Source organism: Papaver somniferum, chromosome 7, assembly GCF_003573695.1.
Source record: "Papaver somniferum cultivar HN1 chromosome 7, ASM357369v1, whole genome shotgun sequence".
Classification (NCBI taxonomy): domain Eukaryota; kingdom Viridiplantae; phylum Streptophyta; class Magnoliopsida; order Ranunculales; family Papaveraceae; genus Papaver; species Papaver somniferum.
The window spans coordinates 236622141-236631809 of NC_039364.1; the positions used below are offsets into that span (position 1 = coordinate 236622141).

A 9669-nucleotide genomic window follows, 5' to 3' on the forward strand; every position below is an offset into this window, starting at 1 on the left:
AAAAAGAAGCAAGAGAAATTATTGTATTGTTCTTGCTAGAATCCAGTAACACCTTGGCTTCCTAATCTTCCTTCACATACTGCAGTTTTGTACACTTATAATTGCTAGTTTAACATACATAATGCCCTGACTGAGAGGCCATTAAGAAATGCCCAGCTGGACTCAAAACTCGCATATTATCTTTCCTCTTCTGACTTCGTCTTGTTGATTACAAATTCTGTCCTCACATTTAAGTTATTCATATCCCTATTTTCACCGTTTTTGAAAGCCATCCCAAACTCAATTTACGAGGTTTAACCTAATTAGGTATTTTGGACGCTAATATCAGTTTGTCTTCTTCATAAGAAAGGTCAATGCTCAGACACAATATTACAAGTAAAAGTTGGTGTAACCGAAACAGGTTTGTCCTGGACCAAGATATAGACAGCATCTTTCACGTGGACAAATCAGAGGGAATCACTAGGCTTTGAATGAAAGTGTCTCTGCACTCTGTAGGACCTCCAACTCTTCAAGCAGTGTTTCGAACGTTGGTCGCCGTTCAGGTTCGCTGAATTGACAATTTGTGAAAAAGTATATAATGGATGGGACACAGGAATATCAAAATACCAATTTTTGTTACTCGTCAGAGTAAATTTTAGTTCTGTGCAGTATAGCCTAAATATCCAACTACTACCAAAAAGAAAAAGCATGTTATAAGATAATTACCTTTGCCAGCAACTCGCAATTAAAGAAGCCCATTGTGGGTTCATGTCTTCTGGAATCTCAATATGTCGTTCCATGTATCCTACAGCTGCAATCACCTGCAGAAGTCACCTCCATTACTTGAATGAGCTTGTATTCTTCAATGCCACAAAACATCTAACAAACTAAGTTTTGCCGTTGCAGTAGGAAAATGCATTTTTCCTTTGTTTTGCTGTTTCATGATAATTATACAACAACAATTTAGTGTTGTACATTTTCTCAAATACTCTTATTTTACTTATCACATTAGCATATATAGAAGTGAATGCATCGCAGACCCAACCAATAATTTAAAAAAGAAAACATCACCAAAAAAATCTCTACACATATGGCCCTCTAAGAAGATTAAAAGTCCGTGCAAAGTTACATGTGTTGGCGTTGTCTCTGGATCATTATTAGTTAAAGTTAAACCACACAAATGTATAACTAGAGCATTACTATATACTTAAGCAAAGTTATTTTGGTTAACGCACGGTGGCATACATGTTAAACATGCCCACGATGAGGCCTCTCTAATTAGTAATGTCAAGGTTGGAGAGCATGTCAAGCAGGACATGGACCCTATTCAAGCATTTTGCGTAAATCTACAGTTTCTTCAAGCAACTAAGCATAGAGGTAGAAGAGTCTAAATTAACAAGTTAATCCTAGGTATTAAGTTTAATTCCACCACAAACTGAAATAGGAATCATGCACAGAAGTTAAGTAATCATGTCAAGGAGCTGAATTTCTAACATGGACCTGTAATCAGGTTGAGCAAGAGTGTACCTGCATGGGTGTAAGGTCATACCAAGGGATTTTCAGTGTGGCAAGCTCCCACAAAACAACTCCAAAGCTATATACATCAGACCTAAAAAGTTTCTCACACATGTGAAAGTTTGTTGAGCATGAATAATGGGACCATTCACAAAAAACTTGGAAAGGTTCAAACATACTTCTCATTCACTGGCTCATTACGCATAACCTCTGGAGCCATCCATTGTGGCTGCAGGGAAGATAGTGGCAAAGCATGGCCAAATAAATAACCCAATAAACAATCCCATATAATACTCCCTCCGTCCCTAATTAGATGACCTACTTGGTTTTAAGTTTTGTCCCATAAATAGATGACCTATTTTTGTTACTATAAGAAATATGTATAATTTGATAGTTATGTTTATATTCGTTACGTAGGTGTTTTAAAATGCTTTTCAACGGTATAAAGTTTACGAAAAACCGTGATATAGTTTAAGAGATAAATCATTTCTAAGTTTTACTAACATCCTTGTCTTAAAAATTGTGCAAACTACGACTAGGTCATCTAATTAGGGACGGAGGGAATATAAGACTAACTAGATAACAGAAACCAACTCAAGTAAAACCACAAAGTGCAATGAACTGAAGGAAATATTATGCAAGTATTACCGTCCCCATCCCCTTCTTTGTTATAAGAAAGGTTGCATGTTTGAGCCGCGAGAGACCAAAATCACCAACCTAGTAGTGGAACAAATATACATATGAATTACAAACATTTTTTTCTCAGTTTTAGTTACGTGCATTATAAAAACAAAAAAGAAAATGTAAGAAAAGGGAGAAAAAGGCTGCTCACCTTCACAGTCCAGTTATTGTCAACCAGCAGATTTGAGGACTTCAAATCACGATGAACAATTGGAGGGTTACAATGATGAAGATAGTTCATACCTCGAGCCTACACAAGGGGCGAAGCATGGAAATATATTGCATAATCAATTCACACGAATAATAAACTCCCTAGATGTTTTGACCAAGAAGAGCACTCACGACGTCTAAAGCCATGTTAACACGCTTCCTCCAATCCAACGTAACAAAGTTACACCGAAGCAACTGAAACAGACTTCCACTGCCAACCAATTTTGGTTAATTTACAGAAATGTTTTTCTTTTTTATAATAAAGCAAATTTCTTCAGAAGTAGACATTTTTACAAAGGTAAAGAGTGAAAAATGAACCGTGGGAGGTACTCGGTGACAATGCACAGATGGTGAGGTGAAGTTACTGCCCCCATAAAGAGTAGCAGATTCGGATGTCGGAGTCTCTTCATGAGTAATACCTACGTAAAAAAGCAACATTAAGTTTGCATTAGTTGTATAGTATTTTTTGGTTCCATCGAAAATTCATTACTGGAAGGATCCAAAGAACAGGGGCCGTAACACACTTATATGCTTGCAGAGCCATTGGTGTTCTACAGCGTTCAAGTATATGCTGGAGCATTCAATTTTTGCTCATCTTTATAACCAAGTTCTTCAATTTGCATATCAGATAGTCTATATTCTGTTTGCTCTTTTATACATGTGCTCTGTAAGAGTCTCTATGTTAACATATAACAGATCTCTCTTGATATCGTAAAGTTGCCTCCTAGTACAGTTGACACAAGGGATCTCCCTTGAGATCAAAAGGTTGTCTCTTAGTTAAGATTATGAAAAATCAATTTTGTACAAGTGATTGGTTTGGTATACCTTTTATCGCTTTGCACGCTCATACAGTTTTAAGTTTTAACTTGAAAATAATCGTACATATTAGTTTTATTATTATGGAAATGGCATTTGCATTGCTTATGTGGCTGCATAGATCTCTATAGTCTACTATTGTGTGCCGTTAGATTTAAGTGTACAATTTTAAATGGATGCCCACCTGCAGTTGTTTCTTACTGCTACACCTGATAGCTTTTGTAGTTTATTATATATTCCAAACACCAAATGGATCTGTTGCTCGCGAAGGAATGTCAATTTTTTATGGTTCAGCGGCAAACCATGCTTAGCTCTAACAAAACCGAATCAGTGACTATCCTAATCAAAGTGAACTAGAGTTTTTGATCATGTACTGGTCCATCAAGTCTAAAGTGCAGGGTTGGAGGACACATAAACGTGCTTTTCTGCTTTTCATAATATAGCTGTGGACACAGTTTTAAGGAACTATTATTCTAACAAATCTCTTGTAAGATAAACCTTAGCTTAAGTTTGATGCCTACCTCTTGTCTGAAGCAACTTAAAAAGCCATCCAAATTTTCAAATTTGAGGAATACCTTCACCGCGACATCCTTCAAGATAGTACAAATGATTGCATGTTAACATCATAAAAAATGAACAGCTCAAAATCTTCTTACTAGTGTCCGCCAGGTTCTAGAGCTATGAATGGAAAAATCCTGAAGCTGGCTCGTATATATATCAGCTTACTATAATAGAAAAACAAAACAAGGTAAGTCATGATCCACCCTACCAGGACAGGGTTGATAACCCAGGGGTAAAACATTGGTCGATTCTACTATGTAAATTTACTAGTTAATCATGGAACAAGGTAAAGTGTGGTGGAAAGTTTTAAGGTCAGGTTTTTCCAGGTCTAATCTCCGTCAACCTACTCAAGATACTAATGATTAAATAAGATGAAAGACAGTCACAAATGGCGATACTGTGAGACATATGGATGCTTAAATTAAGCCCATTTGCAAGATGCAAAACTTTGCTCAACAGATTAAGTGTTTCAGAAGAAATTGAAGAAATGGTAACCATACCAAGCCACACCATAGGCCACGATACACAGTTGCATATGAACCTGAAACCCATATACAAAAACTAAATATCAGAACAAGAACAGTCATAATGGAGAAGGCAAAATGTGAGGAAAAAGAGAAATGACAATAATGAACATGTTTAGTACCCTGCCCTATCTGTTCACCAAGTGTCAAGTCTCCCCAAGGGATATCATCATTCAAAAAGTCTGCATCCATATCAAAGTTATGAAGAGAACATAAATTGTTACTACTAATGTCCACATTGCTTGCGATGCCAAAAGAGGAAAATGGGGAACCAGAGGCTTCGGTTCCACCAAATTGGCTACATGGAACAATTTGGGTTTCAGTCCAAGTACTACTCTGGTGATTATACAAGATACCATTGGGGGTGGGAATCCTTGTTACCAACTTATGTTGCCCGGTTCCATTCCATACATTTGGCATCTCATTCGCAAAGCAAGTCATCATCTCGTGGACAATCTTACCTTCACCCTTGTCATGTGAATCTCCAAGGGATTTTAATGTGGATACTTCCTGTATGGTACCATCCCATTGGTTCAAAAAAGTAGTTTGTCCGAAACCTGGAGGGTGAACATATGAGCTCTCCCCATGCAGGATCTCATGTTTCTCGGTTTCCACACGGGGTATCAATTTTGAGAACAATATTTTGGTCATTCTTGATGCCTGTTTCGCAATTCAATTAATCAAAAAGAGACTGCCATAAAAGAGACAAGAAAGACACAATTCAAGAGATTTGTGCTTACCAGCTTCCATATTTTTGAGCTAACCACAACTTGCAGAAGTTTCTCCTGAGAGTGAAAACAAGGTGTGGTTGTTGTGGAACCACTTCTAGGCATCTGACTGGCACTAGTTTTGGCGTCCTCCGGTGAAGGACTTGTACTAGAGAAAGTTGGAGCAAAATTTCGAAAGGGCTGGGAATCACATGATACACAGGCAACCCCAATGGAATCACCATTATCATCATATAACGGGTTAATGGTAACAATGACTTGAAACCGTCTCCCTTGTTTATTCCTGACAGGAAACTGCCCAGTGTAGCATAGCCCAATGGCATTCCTTCTTCCAATTTCATGTGCTTCCTCAAAGTGTTGTTCCTCAATAATGAAGCCAAGGGTACACCGACCAAGCGCTTCTGATGCAGAATATCCATAAAGGTGCTCAGCAGCACAATTCCTGTAACAATATTCAAAATAATTAAGCAAAACGAAATGATACATTAAAAGAATCACTATGAATACATAAACAAGTAGAGAATTGTAGTGTAGCGTTCCATTACCAGTTAAATCACAGCTTCAGCCAAATAATTCTTACTAGCGTCTACTTGGCATAACATGATTTTAGGAGAAAGTTGAAAGCTCTAGTAGCATAATCACAACTCTCAAGAAAATATATAAAAATAAAAACAAAAATAGAAAAGGCAGGAAGTATAAAACGTCACCAGTAATGAATCACATAATTGTGATCATGAAAATGAACCGCCTGGCCCATTGACTGCAGGATATTCAAAGAATGCTTCTCCATCAAATTTAAACTGTCTGTTCTGGGGTTTAAAGGATCAGCACTACTAATCTCTCTCAATCCTAAGGAATTTGGGCTTGCCGCATACCCTGCCATTCCGCTGTAACCTTCACTACCACCTATTTTCCTTGAACTGGCCAATCTTGGTCCCAAAGTCGAACTCGAGTGACATTTCTGGTCACTATAAGCCAATTTATCTGCAGAACCGCTTCCGCAGCCTGTAAAGCTTCCACGAAGAATTAGTTCCAACATTTCTTGTCTAAGCTTGCCATCTGCAGCTTCAAGCTCTTGGATCTTCTGCAACAATTCCTCTGCTAATGTGGTCCCCATAAGGTTAGTAAAAACTCTATAAAAGAAACTTTAGATAGATAATAAGAAAAGAACAGTTTTAGGTATATATATGTTTTGAGAAACACAATGTACAGAGATTCCAGTAGCTCTGAGACTGAAAGGCCTTGTGAGGTAACTTAGTAGGGGTCACAATATTTTTTCTTCTACTTCTACATGTTATTTATGTGGTAATCAATGAGCTTTATCATCTATAATTTACCCATTCTGTCTTTCTCAGGTGTTGCCCTTTCAGTAATTGATCTTTTCAAATGTTAACCCTTATCTCTTTAGTTTTTTGTCATCTACATGTAACTTCTGTATTTGTTTTATGGATACTTATTTTGTCACAGCTCTTATTTTGTTTTTGTCATCTATATGTTTCTTATTTTGTCTCAACTCTTATTTCGTTTTTGTCATCTATATGTTACTTATTTTATTTTATGGATATCTCTAGAAAGACATTTCTTCCAAAACAAATGTCAGACAGTGTCTTTTGAATAGGTCATTCAGCCACAGATGAAGATTCGCCAACTAAAAATGAAAATAACTTTAGAAATGGATACATATCTTTTAAAAGGACACAACTGCCAAGTGCCACAAGATAAGCAAAAAAAAAAAATGTAATACATAAAAGGAGACAAAACGATAGCAGTCAGTGAGACTAGAATACTGTTAGAGATATTTACAGTTATTATTTGTTTAATAGAAAAGACCACCTGCACAGCTTAGAGTACATAGACTATGTATGCTAAAGAAGCTCAACATTTCAGCTTAAACCATTCTATATCCTGGAAGCAAAGTTTTTCCAGTTGCATGAACCCTGTAGTAGACAGCACCATAAATTCTATTTCTATAGTTCTGAGTTAAGAAAAAATCCTATATTTGTTCAATGGCAATTCGAATATTAATGACACTAAAACTTACAGGTATAGGGAAAAACAAAAAAACAACAGGAATGAAGTAACAAATATGCATGTCACACATGTGTCCTCCCATCACCTACATTCATCTATGACGCGTCATTTAATGAAATTGTCAAATAACAGAATATTTTGTATCAAACACTGCTGCTCCATCATGGAAGAAAACCAACATATTCTGAGAGTGTATACTTATATTACAATAAACTATCCGCACTGAAAGTGTTTGGCCGCAATAATTCATTCAAATAAACTACAATATTGAACAACAGCATCTTAATTTCTTATCTGACCGCTAAATTTTATACACAAACAAGTTTACGAAACAGTAATTCAAAAAAAAAATTATTAAACCTAGATATCTAAGAGAGCAATGAATGGAAAAATCACATACCTTGGTCTGCAAGCATAAGCGATCCAATTTTCTCTCTTCCAAAGGTGAAACTGCATCATCAAACAACTTATACAGAGAGGCATGTCCTGATTTACATTTCCAAATACATACACCTTACAGGAACTCAGGCAGGTAGCAAAATGAAAACCAAATACTCAGTTTTGCAGTATAGAAGAAACACTGTATATTTCATGGAGCTTATTCTTCACGTCTTGCAACCCCTGTAAAACGAATTTAAAGCTCGAATCAGATAGCACTCATTCATCTGCAAGTTGGATAGCATTCTGATATAGAATATCATAATAACGGTGCATTGTGTTTCTAACCATCTGAATGGTTTGAGTCATGATTCAAAAGAAATTTACGCTTAAAGTCTTTGCTCCATCTTAACAGTACTATGTACAAAGACAGATTCCATCCGCAAATTCATTCAAGATAAATAAAGAAAGAATACCTTTGTATCCAAATAAACAACAAGAGCAACGAACTTGAGTTGTCTATACACCAAACATAACTTCATACATCTTGAGTTCAAAGTTTGAGCAGAATGACCACTAATCCATTTTTTGCCCACATAGGTTCTAAGCAACCCATCAGATTTAGGTAAAGACCCAATTGAATTGAATGTCTGTACTGCATCATCAGTAAGTAATCTTAACAGCCTCAATTGTCCATCATGATTACTCCAACAAAAAGGGCAAAGTCTCAAATCATACTTTTGTTGGAGTAAATCGTCATACCGCAACCAGTGCTGTTATAATGTTGGGTTTTTCGTATCCCGTATTAGAGTTTCTCAACCACCAAACACTCAATCAAGATGTTCATTATCATCTCTGGATTACCAAAAAAAAAAATCAGAAGCCCTAGAAAACCTTAAAAATCATCTCAAAACCCTAGAAAAATCAACTCAGAAACCCTACCATATGCAAAATTTACCTACCTAAGGGATATAAGATCAAGGGATTCTGTTAATAAGTGAAATTAAGGTATAAGATTTACCTGTGAGAAATTTTCTGGTGATGTTGATGAGTTGTTTTGGGATGAAATTGTTCGTCGCAACTATGCATTTCTGTTTGTTGACTACTACACTGAGCAGTGAGAAAACTCTAATTTTGGTGGGAATGTCTACATGTTTACTGATACGGTTTGAATCAAAGATTGATTAAGAGAAAGATAAGATGTTTACAGGACAGAGACGAGAAAATAAAGCTCTCTCTCTCAACTCAATTCACTCATACAATTCTCACGTGTGATACACACTCTCACATGACATACACGCACAATACACACACTGACAGAACTCTATTCTATTACCCTCCCTCAATCTCAAGTGGGTTGTAAAGACGACTTGAGATTGCGCTCTTATATGACAATCAGGCACAATACACACTAACAGAACTCGATGTAGATTCAGGCAGTAAACCTCAGTGGTAGTAGCATGAGAAGTAAGAGAGTAGGATATGATATAAAAGAAACATGAGGAGTAACAATCCTGATTAGTGTAGAAGCATCTCGTAGCACCTTCTAATATACATTGACAGCAGCAGGAGTTATTAGACAGCAGCAAAAGTAGTTGCAGGTGTAGAATAAGCACTCAATAGGTGTTGTACTCGCAGGTGGTGTAGAATAAAAATTAGTTGTTGATGAAGAAGTAGTCAGAGTGAATAATAGCGACTTGTGACAAGTGGTCATTGGTGTTGTGCATACTAGGAACTGCTGAGTGAAAGCAAATACGCCTTTCATGAAAACTCCTCCATTCCATCAACTTTCCTTGTTTGAGCAAAACTCATCAGGGCTGCACAAGAACCGGTTGAGATGACCTGGACCGGACTGGAACCGGAAATATCGGACCGGAATCGAACCAGTACCGGAGTAACCGGGACAGAAGATTAAGAACCGGCCTATACCGGTACAAGCACCGGTTCTGGGAGGAGGATCGGCCTATACCGGACCAAATGTCCCGGTTAATTAGAGTTGTTGAGTTCTTTATAATTTTTAATCATATCCGTCCATTTTGTTTAGGGAACCTTAATATTATCTAATCTCTGAGAAACTCTTTCACTCTTATTTTTCTTTCTTCTTCGTTTTTTTCTCTCTGAAGAGCAGTCTCTTCAATTCTTCATCTAATTTGATTTCTATGAACTATGCAATCACCATCATCATCATCATCAAGTCTTACTAGTTACTAGTCACTACACAAAAGGTAAATCGACTCTCTAATCTT

General features: G+C 36.8%; 1 protein-coding gene across 7 annotated transcripts; it reads right to left on the reverse strand.

Moving 5' to 3' along the window:
- On the reverse strand, nt 1–8601 carry LOC113299915 (RAF proto-oncogene serine/threonine-protein kinase-like). 7 transcript variants are annotated; one of them, XM_026549029.1, is made up of 17 exons: nt 8445–8601; nt 7900–8278; nt 7446–7666; nt 5722–6115; nt 5027–5456; nt 4748–4946; nt 4409–4468; nt 4263–4303; nt 3723–3791; nt 2704–2804; nt 2518–2596; nt 2327–2425; nt 2143–2211; nt 1674–1723; nt 1507–1588; nt 706–800; nt 1–547 (listed from the first exon to the last, which is right to left on the reverse strand). In XM_026549029.1, the coding sequence occupies exons 3-17, from the start codon at nt 7459–7461 to the stop codon at nt 460–462; spliced, it is 1872 nt and encodes a 623-aa protein (XP_026404814.1). In that variant the 5' UTR covers nt 7462–7666; nt 7900–8278; nt 8445–8601; the 3' UTR covers nt 1–459. The 7 variants fall into 7 exon arrangements, 4 of the variants coding, with proteins under 4 accessions (XP_026404814.1, XP_026404812.1, XP_026404810.1 ...); XM_026549027.1 differs by having other exon boundaries at nt 4409–4946; nt 5722–6112; XM_026549025.1 differs by having other exon boundaries at nt 4409–4946.
- Nucleotides 8602–9669: the final 1068 nt, after the last annotated feature.

Bases quoted from the DNA above. Each gene is read 5' to 3' on its own strand.
- LOC113299915 (XM_026549025.1), bottom strand. The intron at 2,212-2,326 runs GTGAGCAGCCTT...TTCCACTACTAG, and splicing joins ACAATAACTGGACTGTGAAG to GTTGGTGATTTTGGTCTCTC. The intron at 1,589-1,673 runs GTATGTTTGAAC...GAAACTTTTTAG, and splicing joins AATGAGCCAGTGAATGAGAA to GTCTGATGTATATAGCTTTG.